The sequence below is a fragment of the Rhinopithecus roxellana genome, chromosome 9, assembly GCF_007565055.1.
Source record: "Rhinopithecus roxellana isolate Shanxi Qingling chromosome 9, ASM756505v1, whole genome shotgun sequence".
NCBI classification, from domain to species: Eukaryota; Metazoa; Chordata; class Mammalia; order Primates; family Cercopithecidae; genus Rhinopithecus; species Rhinopithecus roxellana.
This window is the reverse complement of record NC_044557.1, coordinates 26,633,230-26,652,623: the sequence shown is the minus strand read 5'-3', so window position 1 is coordinate 26,652,623 and position 19,394 is coordinate 26,633,230. Positions and strand designations below refer to the sequence as shown.

The 19,394-nt window shown below is 41.5% G+C and overlaps 1 protein-coding gene across 8 annotated transcripts in view; it reads right to left on the bottom strand.

Moving 5' to 3' along the window:
• The window catches only part of NRG1 (neuregulin 1), a 1,136,884-nt gene that overhangs the window by 201,846 nt on the left and 915,644 nt on the right, over positions 1-19,394 (bottom strand). For 5 of the 8 annotated variants that reach the window (XM_010370860.2, XM_010370854.2, XM_010370861.2 and 2 more), the window contains exon 1: positions 18,081-18,697. The exons of 2 other annotated variants lie outside the window; for them this stretch is intronic. In XM_010370860.2, coding sequence (XP_010369162.1) covers positions 18,081-18,180 — 100 coding nt within the window. In that variant the 5' untranslated portion in view covers positions 18,181-18,697. Of the gene's footprint in view, positions 1-5,785; positions 5,801-18,080; positions 18,698-19,394 lie in introns of those variants that run through there. One more of the 8 variants, XM_030937747.1, reaches the window with a different exon arrangement.

Here is a 19,394-nt window from a genome sequence, read left to right as displayed (position 1 = left end):
CAATTCATCCACAGAATGCTACTGGCCGGGCAGAGTGGCTCATGCCTGTAATTCCAGCACTTTGGGAGGCCGAGGTGGGCAGATCACTTGAGGCCAGGAGTTCAAGACCAGGCTGGCCAACATGGAGAAACCCTGTCTCTACAAAAAATACAAAAATTAGCCGGGTGTAGTGGTGCATGCTTATAATCTCAGCTACTCAGGAGGCTGAGGCAACAGAATCGCTTGCGGAGGCTGCAGTGAGCTGAGATCGCGCCACTGCATTCCTGCCTGGGCAACAGAGCAAGATGATGTCTCAAACAAAACAAAACAAAATGCTACTTTCTGAAAATCCCTAACTTAAGTACTCTTCAGATCAACAAATCGTTTCTGAAGTATTAATATTTCCCTAACATTTTTAGTTCCTTAATGACTAATGATTCCTCTTCCACTCCTGGAAGGTAAGTTTCTCACAATAACCTTCTGGCTGGAAACAATTAAAAGTGCTGAATGAAATATAATAAACATCACCTTAAAAGAATTTGACAACAAAGATCATTTTTTGAACAAATTCTAAGGCAAATCTCAAACATTAGAGATAGATGCAAAATAGCTGGACAAAGCAACTACTTTTTGAAGATGGCATTTGCTCATGCGGGAGAAAGGGGTAGAGGCTCCAGGATCTGCCTAAAGTGGGGAGTCTTAGAGTAGACCCTCTTCACATTAAGCTGGGACCCCAAAAGGAGTAAAGAACCCCAAAAAAGCTACACCAAATCTAAACATACCCATTTAACCCCAGAGAACTAAAGACACGCTTTTTTTTTGAGAATGTTCTGTCACCCAGGCTGGAGTGAAGTGGTACGATCTTGGCTCACTGCAACCTCAGCTTCCCGGGTTCAAGCAATTCGCTTGCCTCAGGCTCCCAAGTAGCTGGGATTACAGGCACCCACCACCAGGCCCCACTGATTTTTGTATTTTTAGTAGAGATGGGGTTTCGCCATGTTGGTCAGGCTGGTCATGAACTCCTGACCTCAGGTGATCCACCCGCCTCTTTGGCTTCCCAAAGTGATGGGATTACAGGCATGAGCCACTATGCCTGGCCAGACACATTGTCTTGATCCTGAGTTCAGCCAGAGGGAAAAGCTGAGTCTACAGACAGGTTTCTACATGCCTAGGCGTGCACAGGCTGATAGGCCACAGAACCTCAAGCCATGAACTCGGTAAATTTCCAAGTACCCAGCAGTAACATTTACCTTCTCGGCAGGAACATGCTTCTATCCCATGCCATGAGGAATGACACAGATAATTTTTACAGAGCAATGGCCCACACAGGGTCAGAGACCAACCATGAAGCACAGAAGGAACCAAGACATAGAGAGTGAGAACCAACACAAACTGAAATTACCACACACAAATTATGAAACAGCAAGGCTTGCTCTGCTAAAAGAAACAAATAACAACCTGAAAAATATCTACAGGGACCATGAAAATATAAAATACAACACAGAAGATTTGAAAAGGCACCAAATAAAACTGCTAGGAATGGGGGGAGAAACAGTCCTTGAAACGAAAAATTTCATGGGTGGTCTTGGCAGCAGACTGCACATAGCCAAAGAGGCAATGAGTGAAGTGGAAGATAAGTCAAAAGAAACACAGCGGGAGAGTGAAACAAAATGATGGGAAATGTGACGGAGGTAAAAAGAACCGGTGATCAGAGAAAGAAGGTCCAACATACTCTTAGTTAAAGTTCTAGACCGGGCATAATGGTTCACACCTATAATTCCAACACTGGGAGGCCAAAGTAGAAGGATCGCTTGAGGTCAGGAGTTTGAGAGCAGCCTAGAAAACAGCAAGACTCTATCTTTAAATTATAGAAAAAAACAATTCCAAAAAGCGGGAAGATAATGGGATACAGGAAATTTTTGAAGAGATATGGATGAGAATTTTCCTGAAAGCCAATTTGTATGTTTGACAAGCCCAGTGATCCTGCATGGAATAAAGAAAAAGGAATGCATGAGAGTGAAACTGAAGGGGGAATGGGAATGGTGGGCAGGGTTAAATGCCATAACTTCAAAAAAATTTGCTGGAGAACAATTTTTTTTTTTAAGACTGGGTCTTTCTTTGTCACCTTGGCTACAGTGCAGTGACATGATCATTGCTCACTGTACCCTCAAACTCCTGGGCTCAAGCAGTCCTCCCACCTCAGCCTCCCAAGTAGCTGAGACTACAGGTGTCTACCACCATACCCTGCTAATTTTTTTTTTTTTTTTTTTTTTTTTTGGTAGTGGGGAGGGGAAGACAGTGTTTTCCTATGTTGCCCAGGCTGGTCTCAAACTCCTGAGCTCAAGCAATCCTCCTGCCTCGGCCTCCCAAAGTGCTGGGATTATAAGCATGAGTCACCACACCCAGCCATAGGACAAAATCTTCAAAGCCTCCAGGGAAGAAAGGCTAATCACCTTCAAAGGAATTAAGTTAGACTGACATTCCTAACTTCTTAACAGCTCCTGATTGATTAAAGTACCCTGATGAGACTAGCTGCATCTTGGTTTTAGACCAAACTGTATGCTTCATCTAATACCATAATTGCATGCTGACTAAGCCCTTTCTCTGAACTCTTTCTCAAGGTAATGGGAATAAAGAGGATGTAAATTTCTGAAAATAATTCTGAAACAGTCGGCAGCTTTTAACTTTATTACCCTATAATGTGGTGAAGCCACTGTACTAGAAATAATGGTGCTTGGCTTATAAGTTTTGTCTGTGTTAAAATCTTCCCACTAATCAATTAAAACACCTTCCTGGAGTTGAGCCACAGGGAAAGAGAAAAAAAAGTGAAAAAGTGGGATTGATTCTTTCCTGGAAATAAATGAACCTTCAGGTGATAGACTTAAACATATTTTTAGGCCATTCATGAAGCACCCAATGCTTGCTCAATATTTCTTCTTTTAGATTACGTTTTTGAGAAACAAAGCTTTTCTTTCATCTATTTCCCCTAAGATTTTTGATTTATACTTTATATCCTATCAGCCAATGCTTAATTATTATTGTAATAATGACAGACAGCATTCTCTGTTTCTCTGTGTGGGACTCAGTGACTCTGATTTTAAAAGGCCATCAAAATGATTTATCATACACATTCACAAGGACGATCACAGCAGCTTAATCCACTTCACTTAAAAAGCAGTCTGCTGCTTGTCTAAGACAACACTCGTTTTATCGAGAGGAGAAGAGATACATTTGGGGATCTTAGTAATAGAGAGTTTAAGAGGTATCCTTTCAATGAATAGCTTGATGACAATTCACAGTTACTACAAATAAAAAATATGATATGGTGTCATAAATCAACTTAATATTATGATCCTTCTGTTAAGATGATCAACAGGATTGAAAAAGTACTTGATGAGTTTAGAGAAAGAGATACCTCTAGAAATGAAACAGAGCCTATATCCAAAATGGAAGTATCAGCTATAGAAGGCTAAGTATGGAGAAGAATCGAAACTGAATGTGAAGAACATAAACCACTGAGAAAAAAAAGATTCTCAAAGGCTCTGTTTAGCCTGTATTTTTCACTGCTTCATATCTTTCTGCTGCTCAGCAGAGGTTAAATCCCATAACTTCAACTGTATCACATACTCATGAGAAACGACTAAGTGAAAGGTATCTGAGAGATCACCATTCATAACCAGTATGCAGTTTCTATTGAGAATTTCATAAAAGGCTTCTGCACTAGTAATTCACAAATATACTTACCATGTTCTATGTTTTCACTAAACAGTTCACATACCTAAACAAATCTTCTAGATGTTCACTAAGATAAATTAACACTACAATTTCAAACCCATCAAAAGTTATTCTATAGAAGATAAACTGTTTCCTACATAAAACCAATATGCTATTTGCCTAGACCTTATGTGACTATTATTCTTCAAACACCTTAGGCTTTCTAAAAACATATTCACTATGAAAGACTCTTAAGTGAGGGATGTCCAATCTTTTGGCTTCCCTGGACAACACTGGAAGAAGAAGAATTGTCTTGGGCCACATATAATATACACTAACACTAATGACAGTTGATGAACTGGAAGAAAAATCACAAAAAAGCTCATAATGTTTTAAGAAAGTTTACAAATTTATGTTGGGCCACATTCAAAGCTGTCCTAGGATGCATGAGGCCCATGGGCCATGGGTTAAACAAGCTTGGTCTAAGTGAAAACGTACCAGGAAGACATCACACCAAATCAGAGACCAGTGATCTAATAAAATGCTGATTTGAATCATAGTTTTCTTCTACCCCTAAAATTGTTATACCTTGTGTACATCAACCTTGTTAATTATCAGACAAGGAAATAAATCCAAGATGCTTTAAATGATTGCCCAAATCATATACATTTAGTCCTCCTCTGTCTTCTTGACTGCTGCCCAGAGCAGTGCCTTTCCATGCCAGTACATGATGTTATTTCACCAAGGTTCCTGATTCCCTCTCCTCCTAAGAGACAACCACTCATGATATACTTTTACAGGCTCACACACTTACCCACATACTCATACACAGGTACATACATGCACGCACACTCACACACTGAAACCAGGCTGTCATCCTTCGGCCCTCTCAGTCTGGCCCAGGCACGCTTCCTGGTTACAACCCAGAAGAGACTTTCAATCCATCACTGGCGAGCCAGGCACAGTGGCTCATGCCTATAATCCCAGTACTTTGGGAGGCCAATGTGGAAGGATTGCTGGAGCCCAGGAGTTCTAGACAAGCTTGGGCAGCATAGCAAGTCCCCATCTCTACAAAATGAAAAAAAATTAACTGAGCATGGTGGTATATGCCTGTAGTCCCAGCTACTTAGGAGGTTAAGGTGGGAGGATCACTAGAGCCCAGGAGTCCCAGGGTACAGTGAGCTATGATCGCACTATTGCACTTCAGCCTGCGCTACCAAATGAGACCTGTCTCAAAATAAAATAAAATAAAATCCATGACTGGCTGGGAATCAGCAGTTGTCTGTACCCCCAGCTTTTTGGATGGGCTCCCAGTGAACTCTTTAGTCCCTTTCTAGCCACTCTTTAATTCTCTTGTTAATGGGGCCAGCTGGATATGAATCCGTAGACTTTAGGAGTCTCTACCACCCTCAAAGGATCTGTGTCTTCCTGAGGGCAAAGCTCCTCCCTGCTACAATTTACAGAGTGGCATTCTTCCCATAAATGGTTCCCAGAAATCTTTAGGACAGCCATGTGAGGCCCGGATCAGAACCACGATACTTTGGGTCTTCCTTTCTTTTAGGATGCCAAATCCTACAAATAAAGGACTAAATAATCTTATAAATGTAGGGAAAATAACTGCAGGTCTCATTCCCCCAAGCTCCTCCACCCCCCGCCCCCCAAAAAACCCTAAATAAATAAATATAAATAAATCCCCTAATGCAAACTGAACTGCTGCCCTGGAAATTTAATAATGGACTAGGAGGCCTTTGACCCCTGGGTCTCTGGGTCAAAGATAATTCAGGTTGTTAGTGATAAACTGTCACTGCAATCAGTGACTGGTCAGTGGCTCACAGATGCAAGTGAGTGACTCAATGGTCTCAGAGCAGCTGTCAAGGGATAAGCACTGAGGACCCTTTTTTGCATGCACACCATTTACAGAGAGCCCACAAAGATCTCTTGCTTGTTTTCAGGGTCTCCTGCATAAAGGCATTGGTGCTAAAAAAAAGTTTAAGAGCACTGAGGCAGCTCATGACTATACTATACTAATTCACATTCACACACACACACCCATTACCCTCCTCTTCCATGTTATGACATTAGGACTACTTACTTTATGGTCATCTTGTCAGTCAAAATTATTGAAGCTACTTGGGTACAAGATACTGCAACAAGGAACAAAAAGATATAAAGATTCAGTTGATTTACAGCCTTCAAATTCCTATGAATCATAGGTACTCTAAGCTGTTCCTCAATGGCATAGAAATACATCTCTCTTATCTGAAAGCATAATAACACCCAAAGTACTATACAAGTGAAGCTGAATTCATATACAGTGCCATCTTGAGACTGAAAGTATAGTATGAGGATAATTAAAATCCTTACCCTGAAATCTGGAGATCCAGGTTCTAGTGCTAGGATTGATGCCCTTGATGTTTGTACCTTGTGGTTTTCCTCATTTAAAAAGATGAGATTCGACCAGATGACCTCTAGGACAACCTTTTCAGTTCTAACACTCTATGATTTTTCTCAGGACTACTGTAGTTATATTTAAGACTTTACTTTTTAGGCACTACTAATATTGTTTAAGATTACTTTCATTACCTACCAGGAACAGTGGTTGTTTGTTTATATGACAAACTCTAAACATAGCAAACATTAGGTTCCAGGCAATGGCCAAAGTAATTTACAAAGATTAACTTCTTAAACTCCAGCATCTTAATCCATTTATTAGTTGCTTCTATGTACTCAAAAGAAAATGTAACAAAATATTTTAATGGTAGCAAGAATTGTGGACTGAGCAAACCTCTAACTCTGATTCATTAGTCTGAATAATTAAGCACTGATTATGACTTACTGAGAACTTCAAAATAAACAGTGCAAATTTCAACCAGAAAAATAACAATTTAGGAACAAATCCATGGATCACTGATACTGGTGAACTACACTCTTACTTTCTTATTAACTGATAGTAGCATAATAACTAAACTGCTACCCATCAACTCCTACAATTCAATGTTTTAAGCAAACTAGCCATACTTCCTCATTCAGTCAGTTACTGAATAAATTCTTAAGAACAAAGACTATGTTCTCAACACCGTGATGGCCCCTGATGATACGACAACATAAAAGACAGATACGACTTTGTGGCTTTTACATTCTAGAGATGTGAAATGCTAACCTCTGTATTTATGATCACTCAACCAAAAATTCTTCCGGCTGAGGACAATGTTTTTGTTTTTTTTTTAATTAAACTACATGAGTGCCAAAATAAAACGCTCAAAATAGAATTGAACTTGCTCTGACTTGGGTCTTGCAAACAAAAACAAAAAAAAAAGCAAAAACAAAAAAAGGACTCGGATAAATAAAATATTTAAAGTATATTTTCTGTATTATAGAAAATAAGGTGATAAAATGTAGAAAGTTACCTATTCATTTATGAACATTTAATGATGTACTTACAGCTTAACAGCTATGCATTTATATTAAGTCTTGGAAATACTATTTCATTTATATCTTATTTTATTTTATTTTGAGACAGGGTCTCACTCTGTCACCCAGGCTGGAGTGTGGTGTCACGATTCCAGCTCACTGCAACCTCCGAGGGCTCAAGCGATCCTCCCTCCTCAGCCTCCCAAGTAGCTGGGACTACAGGTGCATCCCACCATGCCTGGCTAATTTTTTTTTCTTTTGTATTTTTTGTAGAGACAGGTTTTTGCCATGTCGCCCAGGCTGGTCTTGAACTCCTGAGCTCAAGTGATTGTCCCACCTCAGCCCCCCAAAGGGCTGGGATTACAAGTATGAGGCACCATGCATGGTCTTGAAATACTATTTCAGGCAGCTAGTAATCACAAAAGTAATCCTTTAAAAGGAAAACCTGTCTGACCATTTAAAAAGGTAGCTCTAGTCAATTTAAAGTATAATAATGTATTGATACTTTCTGAAGCTAATTAAAAAGAAAACCTGTACCCATAAAAAGTATATAAGAACATTTTCAGGCAATCTGAAAATTTAGTACTTAGAACCACGTATATGTATACCACATGCAATCATTTCTCATTTCTTATTTTTCAGAGTGACCAGGAAAAGAATGACTTCTTCCATGAAACTATCAGTCATTACTCAAAGAAGTAGCTTTTAGTTACAAATGTACCATAAAATATGACAATTATTAGAATGTCCATCATTGGCTTAATTTGTCAAGGGAGTTTTCAACAAAGAATTACTGTATTCATAATCAAAAACTAGATTCGTATAAGATCTCAGTAGTGATTTTTTTTTTTTTTTTTTTTTTTTTACATTTTAGAGTGAGATGACATACTAGTACTAGCAAAACATTGTGAATTTTCCAAAGGGTTATTTCTCCTTGTAAATTAATGTGAGAATTCCAAGACAATTTGGGTGGTCAATAAACTGTTCTTTTGATATGGTTGTAACTTTTTTTTTTTTTTCTGAGACAAGTCTTACACTGTTACCTACACTGGAGTGCAGTGGTGTGACCATAATCCCTCACCACAGCCTCAACCTCCTGGGCTCAAGCGATCCTCCTGTCTCACCCTCCTTAATAGCTGGGACCACAGGAACATGCCACCATGCCTGGCTAATTTTTTCGATTTTTAGTAGAGATAAGGACTCCTGTGTTGCCCAGGCTGGTCTTGAATCCCTGAGTTCAAGAGATCTCCCACCTTGGTTTCCCAAAGTGTTGAGATTACAGGCATGAACCACACACTCAGCCACAGCTGTAATTTACATTGCTCAAGAGCAACAGGATTACTCAGCAACTATGCCACGCAGCTGTGGATGAAATGCAGGCACAAATCCCAAATGGGCATCCACATTAAGGTCAAGAGTAACTTTATGAAATCACATATCTAAAATGACAAGAAGAGCCTCAGGTCTTCTTTGGTTGCCTCTTTCACAGACTCCTGTGATATCAGAAGCACAGCCACTTTGCAGCTCTCCCAAACACGCACATCTAAATGCAGGTCCCTGTTAGATCGTTGCCACCACCCTCTGGTTATAGAGTTTTATTCCCATACTGGTGCACTCAGGGCAGAGCAGCAGAACGATTGTGTCCTTCCTTTATCTATTTCATAAGGGAGAAGGAAACCAGCATACCTTAATGGAAAGTAAAGGGAGGCACTGAAACACGTCTTCACCTGACACAGCATAACCACATTCATCACATGTAGAAGTGGGGTTTTCACTAGGCTTTTTAAGTTTAGTGAAAACCAAATGCATATTTATTCTGTACTCAGCAGCATATTGCCAGTAATCGCATTTCCTCGCGCCATGCACAGTCCAATGCAGAGGCTCTTTCGGTCAAGGAGGTTTGTGTGGATTCAGTCTGAGAGGGCGATGACTCTGTAGAGGCCACAGGGACTATACTCTATGCTCTCCCTTAGCTTCTGTTGATTCTTCGAGAATGATAGTGGTCTTTGTCCTTTCTGCCTTTTTTAAGCGGATTGTTGTCCTTTGGGATGGGGCATAAATAATATGCAAAACATTTAAAACTCCACTGTTCCTTTCTAAATATCAAAATATAATAAGTAACTCTTTCTATTGACATTTCTCCTTCCTGTCAGGCTGAGGGTACTTGGGAACACACAATATCCCCAACATGTTTGAAAAAAAGAGAAGAAAAACCCTCAAGACATCAGTCTATCATTTCTATTCAATTTAATATATGGAAAATCATGTATTTCATTTTCCATTCAACTCAGTATTTAAATTATTGGTTTCTTCCTGACAAACCCACCCGCTCATTTCCATAATGTCTATAAGTACTACTCTTTCCAAAATGGATAATGCATGAGCAATCCCCTGGGAAGGTTCCAACTGTACAGCAAGGTGACCTCACTAAAACAAATTATAATCATAATCTATTCTCTGTATTTCATCTAATCCTTCTGGGGACAATATGCCAGCCTTCAATATTTTTCCCAGAAATAGATGACAATAAGTTTCAACATGACTGCTATTATAACTGTTTCTAAAGATCTACCATCTCATGGGCTTCAAGACAGACCGGCCCCCCACCCCCATTTTTAAACAATTGAAACTACAGAACGGAAAAGGAATACTATAATTTTAAACAATAAAATGTTGTGCATAATCCCAGTACTGTACTTCCATTTCACCCTGTTGGCAGAAAAGAGATAAAGTACCAAAACATATAAAAACAGGTTTGATACGTACACACAAAAATAATGCCTACTTGCTGGGTATGGTGACTCAAGCCTGTAATCCCAGCACTTTGGGAAGCCAAGGCAGGCAGATCACGAGGTCAGGAGATCGAGACCATCCTGGCTAACACGGTGAAACCCCGTCTCTACTAAAAACACAAAAAAAATTAGCCAGGCATGGTGGCGGGTGCCTGCAGTCCCAGCTACTTGGGAGGCTGAGACAGGAGAATGGCATGAACCCAGGAAGGAGAGCTTGCAGTGAGCTGAGATCGTGCCACTGCACTCCAGCCTGGGTGACAGAGCAAGACTCAGTCTCAAAAACAAAAAGCAAAAAACAAAAACCAATGCCTAGTTGATACACAAATGAAAAATTGTGTTAATTAATTTCCTATTATTTGTTCTGAAAAAATATCATTGCAAACTGGAATTCTGACATCTCCTTGTAAAGGCTGGTTTTAGATTCCCTGTGGGATGAAGAGACTGTGCTTTAAATATGTAATGTAAGTCTCTAAAATTGGGAGATTATATGTAACAAAGGGATGAGTTATATACAGTTTTAAAAACTGGCTATATTGAAATTTGAACTTTATTTATAAAATGGGCCATGTAATAATGAGAGGCATTTTCACCTGATGATAAAAGTCACACATTAAAACTACTAAAAAGCTTGCATTGATATAGTACTGTGAAAGTGAGTAAAAGGTTTCCTTTTTCTTTTTTCATATTACTCCATAACTAAAGCCAGGATTATTCAGCAGTCTTCCATATTTCCTACTCATTGCTCTGTAATCTCTCTGTAGAAATTATAGTGGTTAAGATAAGGTGCAATAACTATTTGCTAATAGGTCAAATAAAAATGAGTCATATTTTATGATAGAAACTTACTACTTTTCTCACCAAGGGAAAATGCTAGTTGCTCTGTCATTCTAATTTTATGCTAAATTCATTTAATATGGACGTCATTTGAGCTGATTTATTGGTTGCAAAAAATGTTACTGCTTCAGTTATCCCTAGCTCAGATTTCTTTTATGTATTACTTCAATCCTACTTAATTATTATCAAAAACTATATAATTTTTTCAAAGTTGTCATTATTTTAAAGAATATGTAAAGAATAAGTAAAGTCAAATTACTTTTTCAAAGTCTAAATATTAAACTATATGACATGGACAATATTCAGCCAGGTATGACCTACAAAATTGGCAATTTCATATGGTTCAATCTAATAAAACATTCCATGACTCTCATACCACTGAAACTATAACTACAGCTGCCCAGCGAAAGCACTGCCTGCCTATCGAAGCTGTGGAATGAAAGGTTTGGGGCACTATGGAAGAGCAAAGGCTATTCCCATCGATGATAGATTTCTTGGAGCAAGAAACAATGGGAACAATATTACACTTTAAAAAGGGAAGGGGAGTAATACACTGAGAGTAACTCAGTATGCCTCAGTAACATACTGAGAGTAACTCAGTATGTCAAAGACAACAAGTACAGGGTGGAATTAACATAAGCAGGTAAACCATAAATACAAGGGCTATGTGACCATATTAAAATATCAGCCCATGATCCACAAGAATTAGTCACACAAACCTGTGTTCAAAAATGTGCACTCAATCAAAGTGGGGCTCCTAAACAATGTGTTGCCCTGGGTTAAGGAAACAGAGTGATAGGAAGAGATGAAAACAAATGTGTTAATAAGGATCTGTTGTCTAATTTTGACGCTTTCACGTATAGCTTTCCAATGCCAGAGTGAAACTCCTAAATAGCACTAGATCTCTTTGTGGGTACCATGTACACTTCAGTGGGAGGGAGCTGTTGTAAGGGGTGATTGGAAGGTATTTAAAGATGCTTGATTCCCTTGGGGGAAAGTCCTAGAGGGAATTAATCTGACAGATGTCCCCTTGCAAGCTGACCACTGCATCAACATCATCAGAATGATGTTTTAGAATATTCTAATTTAGAATTCTTAATGAATTAGGGCTATGTGGTCCAGCTGGAAAACAAACTCCAGCTGAGGCAGCTAACATGTATGGAATTGGGACTCTATTCTTCCAGTAGATTGCCCAGAATACTGCAGTAACTAAAAAAAAAAAAAAAAAAAAAAAAAAAAAAAAAAAAAAAAAAAAAAGAGTGTGAGAGAGAGAAAAAAGAAGTTAGTCTTTGGGGAATAGCAGTGTGATGCTCCTGGAGCACCCTCTGGAGGCCAGAAAAAGGTGACACCGGGCACAGGAAGAATGAAGAGAATTGTGATCATCTCTGCCTTGTGCAGAGGCAGAACTCCACAGAGCTCACTTGACTTGGACTGAAAAATGCACTTCATCAGTCATAATCAGGGCAACATAAGAAAGTGCATATTGAATTTCTAGTTTAAAAATGCAAAAGAAATCGAATGTGTTAACGATATTCTCAAATAATTTTATTTCCGAATTTAAAAAATTAACATATTTTCTGCCTACATTCTGAATTCTTCTGGGAATCTACTGCAGAGGCTTTAAAAAAATATTTAGAAGAAAGAGATGAGAGCATGGAATATTTTCCTTAATAAAATGTACTTTTGTAAACAGGGTTATATACAGTGAATTATGAGTGAATTGTTGAAAAGTAGCCAGCTTTATGCTTACTAAAACTAAATATAAATTAAGTTGTCCATTTCTTCTTTTTTCCTAACACCTCACTTTTTCTAAAGCAACAAACACTGACATCTATTGGTATTTTGGTAGCTCGCTATTTTTAAATCTATTAAAACATATGCAAGGACGTACACAAGTGCAGTCATGCACAAAATTAGGAGGAATCCAAAACATTCGTTCCTTTAAGAAAACTTCATTTTATGTACCTTAGTGGCATAGTTTTTATCTGGGTAAAATAAATCCATTTTCAAGCTAATACCATCTGATTTAATTTTTTGTTTTTTCTATTTGTCAAGAGGGGGAGCTCCAGGGCTAACTAAACTACCAGAAGTTCATTCATTTGCATCTCTGAGCAAATAAAATTACTCACTCAAAATACTGGCACTTGGTTTGTTTTCATCTATCACAACAGAACATGATAAACTATCAGGACTGTTCAAATCGAATTTAACTTGTTACTTTGAGAATGCTAACAGAATGTTGATTTGGTAAGAATCTATCACACTTTCAGAACTTTAAACACTATAGCCATTCTAGAAAGGCTGAGGAGGAAATAAAAAGCTAGAAACGTGGATTTAATATATTCCTTATTTTGTTTATATTTAGAAACACCTGCACTCAATTCTATGAACATTGCTGGCAATATACTGTTATGCTTGAAAAAAAGATAGTGAGGGGAATGTTGGTGAACACTTTTGTTTTTCAATTGCTGCAATTTATATGAGTCCCAAAAGAGAAGATTATGTATTCTATACAATAAAGTGGGGTTTAAGCATCAACTCTTAAGTGTTGCCAGAAAAAAGAGTCATGTTTCAAAATCTTCTCATAGCTTGAAACCTCAACATTTTTCTGCCAGAGATAAAATTATGTTGCACCTCACTCTACTTTCAATATTTAGATTGAGTTCAGTACTGTTTTCATAATATATATATGCAGTTATGGAATTTGACACTCTTATCCACTTTTCTCTAGTTTTACAGGTAGTACATATTAATATTTATACCCAGTGTAATCTGAGGTCAGCTTGGGATATTTTTTACCATAAAAGGTAAATTTTGGAAAGTATGTCAAATATCTTTGCAAAGACACAGATAATTCACTTTTTAAGTAGTTTTATAAAGACATCTAATATTACTGGGCACTTATTACACGTTGGTTGATGTTCAGAGTGCTTTTCATGGATTATTTCCTTTAAGCTTCATGAAACCCTCATGATAATAATAATACTATTATTATCCCCATATTACAGAAAAGGGAAATTTAGGCACAGAAAGATTAAGTAACCTTCCCATGACTACATATTTAAGAACAGCCTAATTAGGATTTAAACCCAGGCAATCTGGCTGAAGAGCTAAAGACTAGGCCATCTGGCATCTTGCTGCCTAATAGCGAGGAATTTTCTTATTTTCGAAAGGACAGATGACAAAATACACAATATACATCTGTTTTACTGCCAGGAACATGGTAAGAATTCAATAAACAGCAGTTCCCTCATTTATAAACATAAAAGTGTCCAGCACAGTGCCTGGCACGTAGTAGGTATTCAGTGTTCACATGTTTGTCTAATATTTTTTGGTTTTATATATATATTTTGTCTCCTTTTTCATTAGTGTTATCTGACCATTTCATGGGTATGAGAAGTATTCATGTTTGAGAATATAACTTTCTTCCACTCTTACTGCTATTTTAATGCTGCAAAATAAGTCCTATTTCATTCTGTGAATAATCTTTAATGTTTTTAATAATTACATAGGCTAGGTGGTTACAAGTAACCAGCTTGAAACAGATCACTGGACATTCCTCTTGTTCTGTAAACACAGGCTGCCCTGTTAGGGTCACGGCACTTTATACCCAAGAATGTTTACAAGCACTTCGGCCTGCAGAGCCACTTAGTGAGGGAAACAGGTGGGTGATGTCATTGGGGAAACTCACAGCCTGCTTCTACCCATTTGGGATACTAGGTTTCTCAATGTTTCCATCACCTATACTCACAAATTCCCCTCCTACCAGGAGTGAAGGGAGACAGGATAGTTCTAGAATCCGGCTAGGCACTGATAGCGAATTTTTTCCAGGTTATTTAAGAGGAGAAAATTAAAAAGATAGAATTCCGTGCAGAGGTGCAGAGTAAGAACATGTCAACAAATAGAGAATCATAAAAGAAGCTTAGAGTCAAATACCAATTGGCCAAAAATTCAAAAAAACAACAACAACAAAAAAAAAAACGGCCAAGTGCAGTGGCTCATGTCTGTAATCCCAGCACTTTGGGAGGCCGAGGTGGGTAGATCACGAGGTCAGGAGATCGACACCATCCTAGCCAACAGGGTGAAACCCTGTCTCTACTAAAAATACAAAAATTAGCCGGGCATGGTGGCGCACACCTGTAGTCCCAGCTATTCAAGAGTCTGAGGCAGGGGAATCACTTGAACCCGGGAGGCAGAGGTTACAGTGAGCCAAGATCGCACCACTCCACTCCAGCCTGGTGACGGAGTGAGACTATGTCAAAAAAAAAAAAAAAAAAAAAAAAAAAAAAAAAAAAAAAAAAGCTCTGATTTTGTAATTCAGGCTTCAAGAGAAAAAGTCTGTTGAGCTGAATCAGTGTGAAGAGACTGGATATGGGAGGTCCAGCATCAAGGAGGCCCAGGCTGCTACAGGGCCCTTGGTACACGAATCAGTGAAACAGTACCCAAGACCATTCTTAGTTTCCTTATTCTGAGCAAAGAAAAGGAATCAATGACTCCAAGGGCTTGGGACCTATTAGAGCTATTATTATGGAATAAATAATCCTGCTGAACATCTGCAGCCCCAATAGTGCGCAATTCAACATTTAGTTAATTGTACAAAAATGCGGATGCTCTGAAATAGCCATGTATGTATCACATATCAGTCACTCATGCCATATGAAAGTTAAAGAAGCCTTTTCCCCCTGAAAATTTCCCTCCAACAGATGTGTTTATGCCTATGTGTATAATATAGCACACAGCGGGGCTGAGTGGCTGAGAGCCCACCCCATTATCTCTCCCCTGACTGTCATGAGGCAATGTTAAAACAGCCAAAGAGAGGCTTGGCTATTACATACATATCATCAAGGACAGACAGTTGCAGTGGCTGTTTTAAGAAGCGGGTGAAACGTGGAACTGACAGACACTAAGATGGGAGCAATACAAGAGACACTTGTCCTCATAAGTCCTAATTTGGGCTAGCGTGGCAAGTGTGAATACTAGAGTTATGGCATCTAGAGGTCGTTCCTTTGAGGATGCCTGAAACCTAGAGTGTGGGTTTTTCTCACAAACCATTATGGTCATCAGGTATGAATTCTCCTAAGACAAGGAAAACTACACTGGCACTTACCATTGTAAGGAAAATGACAACGAAGGAAAGAAACACTGATTCTGAAGCATTGTTTGTAATGCCATGTGCTTCTATATAAAGCTGGTTTCAAGTTGTTGACCATTCTTTTTGAATCTAATAAAGAATACATATTCTTATCTGGTTTAAAAAGCACAAGATGCTTTGAAGGGGGTAAAAAGTCCCTCCCCCAAAAAGATTATAATCTGGTGGAAAACAGACAAATATAGTAAAAACTAACCTACAGCCAAAGTCACTCCAATTTTTCAGGGAAGACAGTTAAGCAAATGTCACTTAAAGATACTGACTTAGCTGGTTTAGAGGGAATCACTGCTGTGCCTCTGGAAAGCAAATTAGAGCCACCAAGGAAGCTCTGGTGCTCTGTGTCAAGAGACAGCATAGCTAATCACAAGACAGCTGCCTACCTAGTAGATAAGATCTGGTGGGCACAGAAATGCCTGCCTCCTAAATCCCTCCCCCACTGAACTTGTCAAGTTTCTGTGTTATGGTGCTGCTGCTAGGAGCCCCTGACAAAATGCATACCTATTACTTGTAAAGGATGCTACTTCAGACCACTGGCCCCTCCTTAATTCATTAGACCATCTACAGAGGACCACAGAAACTTCTGAAGGCAATGAGCAGGGAGACAGGAGAAGAACACAACCGCAAACAGTGATAAGAGCCCGCAAAATAACTCTTTACAACGATTTGAGCTAGGTCTGAAATCTCTGTAATTTAGTATGATGACCTTAGAAAGGACAGTACACAAAGTCACACAGGGAGGTAACTAATCCAGCTCCCCAATTTCATATCTTGTTAAATAAAATGCTATGGTCTCTCCCCAAAATATACGGTAAAAATAAGCAAAAATTCAATACACCCTCATGAGGGGCAATGATCAGTAATTGAAGTGAATACGATCAGCAGTATCTTATTAAAGAAGCAAGCACAAGAATGGCCAGTGGTGAAACAATTACTCCCTGTTCAATTTCTGTTTGCTCAAAACTCTGCTGAAGGTTTCTGCCAATAACCCAGGTTCTGAAATCCTATCAGTGATACCAGTAAGAGGACCAAGCAAATGTAGTTTTCTTCCAGCAAGGGACAAATACTTCTACAGCATTACCGTAGCCACAGTATTATCAAGTACTATTGAATTAATTCTTCAGAAGTACTTCATGAAATGTGCGTTGGGAGCATGCTCAAAGCGACTTAAGGCATCCAGATCAATTAATAATTGGGAATTGCAGAGGCAAAAAATAAATAAATTCTCTCCCATCTCCTTCCTCCCCTCTTTTATCAGCTACCAATCACTCATAAACAAGTATTTATTCGACATGCCCCTTTTGTCCAAGGTAATGTCTAAAGCATCAGCGCTTCCTAGGGACATCTAAGGTAAAGCTTTCATCCATGCTCGTGTTCTGATGATGAAATACAAGATTTGTTTCCACAAAGCTTCAATTGCCAACTGGGTTCAAAAATTCAGATAAACGGTTGCTTTCTGACACCTCTTGGGAAAGTAAATGAACCGTATTTATCACAGAGGTCTTGAAAAATAGAACTGTTAAGCCAAAAGTTTGTAGAACTTGTTTGGCGCAGAGCTGATTCCTGGCACTGGACTAGATTTCCTCTGCTTCGCTGACTTTTAGGAATCCCTGCGCTGCTCTGAGTCTCCACAGCGCAGGACTGAATCAAGCCGAACCAGCGCGCACTCTACATCGCTTGCCCTCTGCCCCAAAACGCCGAAGCTAATTTCCCACGCGGCCCCTTCCTCGACCACCCACTTCTGCGCTGCGAGGCACACCGAGGGGACGGGCTGTCCCTCCAGGAGGCCCGTTCCAGCGTTTCCCGCTAGAGGGCACACGGCCCCCGTGAAAAGCGCTTCTGGCGCGGGGCACGCGCGCACGCAGCCTCGACTCCTATACCCCAGGTCTCACTCCCGGGCTGGGCTCCCCCGCTAAGGCGCTGGGGAGGGGACGTGCCAAGGAGCGCAGAGCTCCCGGAACCCTGGGAGGGTGCGGCTGGGACCGCTGTCCCTTGCCCTGCGCTCTGGGCGTTGGCGCCCGGTAGGACTCGGCGCCCAGGTGAGCGGCGGCCCAGAGGAGGGGAAGCACCGCGCGACTCCACGGGCGCTCAGGGCACAGGGCGAAGCGGACGGGTAAAGTAGAGGGGAGGGAGAGGCCACCGCATCCGAGGAGGAGGAGGAGTAAGAGGAGGATCGCGGGGCCCGGGCCGCGCTGCGCACCCACCTGGGCTCTGACTGCCCGCCGCGGACTCGGGCTTCTTGCCGGAGCCTCGCTCCTTCTTCTTGCCCTTCCCTTTGCCTCTGCCTTCTTTGCGCTCGGACATCTCGCCGGAGACGGAACGCTCTACGCGGACGGCTCTCGGCGCAGGCGAGTTTGGTCCAAGGGCTCGGATTGGGTTTGGGAAAAGTTTGTCCCTCCAGGGGGAGAGCGAACAGCCGGGCTGAGGCGCTCGCGCTGCGCGGGGGCGTCTCCCGTCGCCTGCAGAGAGCGCGGCGCGGACGCTGCGGGCGGTCCCGGCCACCTGGAATGGGCGCTCGCCCTGGCTCTCGGGGCTGCTCCTGTCGCCCAGGGAAATCGTCGCTGGGTCCCGCCGCTGGCAGCTAGCGTCCTGGCCTCTGCCCAGCGCCCTCGCAGCCCGATCGGGGAGAGGCTGTCACCGTCCCGCTCGCGCTCCCATCGTCCGGGCAGCAGCCGCCGCTCAGCTCTTGGCCTCCGTGCGAGCCCGGAGTTCCAACAAGTTTCGGGGAACTCCTCGCCGGCTCTTTTTCAATTGACCCGCAGCCACCCACCTCCCGCCCGCAGGTTGGAGGCAGGCGCCTCCTTCGCACCCTCCCCTGGCCTCGCCCCCTCCCTCTTCCCCACCACACCCCCACCCCGAGGCGCGGACACGCCACCGGGAGGAGCCTGGGCTCGGCGCTCCCGGGCGCAGCCCCTTTTCCTCGCGCGCGGGCAGGGCAGGGGGCGGCGGCGCGGCTGCCAGGAACCCCCGACAGGGGTCGCTGGACGCTGCGCGGAGACCAAGGCAAGCGCCCCGGAGACCGGGGAACCCAGGCGGAGACCCGACACTCTCGTTGCCCGCTCCTCTCCGCAGCCAGGCAGTACTTGGGAGGGCTGCTCAGTCCCCTTCCACGCGGAGAAAAACGACGCAAAGTTTGCAACTCCCACACCTGTACCCCAAGCGGAGGCTCCGTGGTCAGGAACCCTGGGAGGGGTGCGGGGTAACTTTGGTGGCTTTTCCAGAAGAGTTCGGGATTCATTCCTTAACTCAAGTGCAAAAGCCCTGTCGCACGTAGGCGAAAATAAACTCTAGGTGGAAGGGAGTTGAAGGTAAGATAATTCCCTCCAGGTGCACAGGAAAGGCTAAGCGAACCTTAAAAATGCCAGGTTGCGCTCTCCTGCTGGGTCTGCGCTGTGTGTGTGTGTGTGTGTGTGTGTGTGTGTGTGTGTGGTAAGTGCCTGTTAGAAATCTCCAGCTTTTCCTTAAAAAATAACCTGGCCTCTTCTAAGGGGATGCCCCTAAACTACGTTTCTTACTAC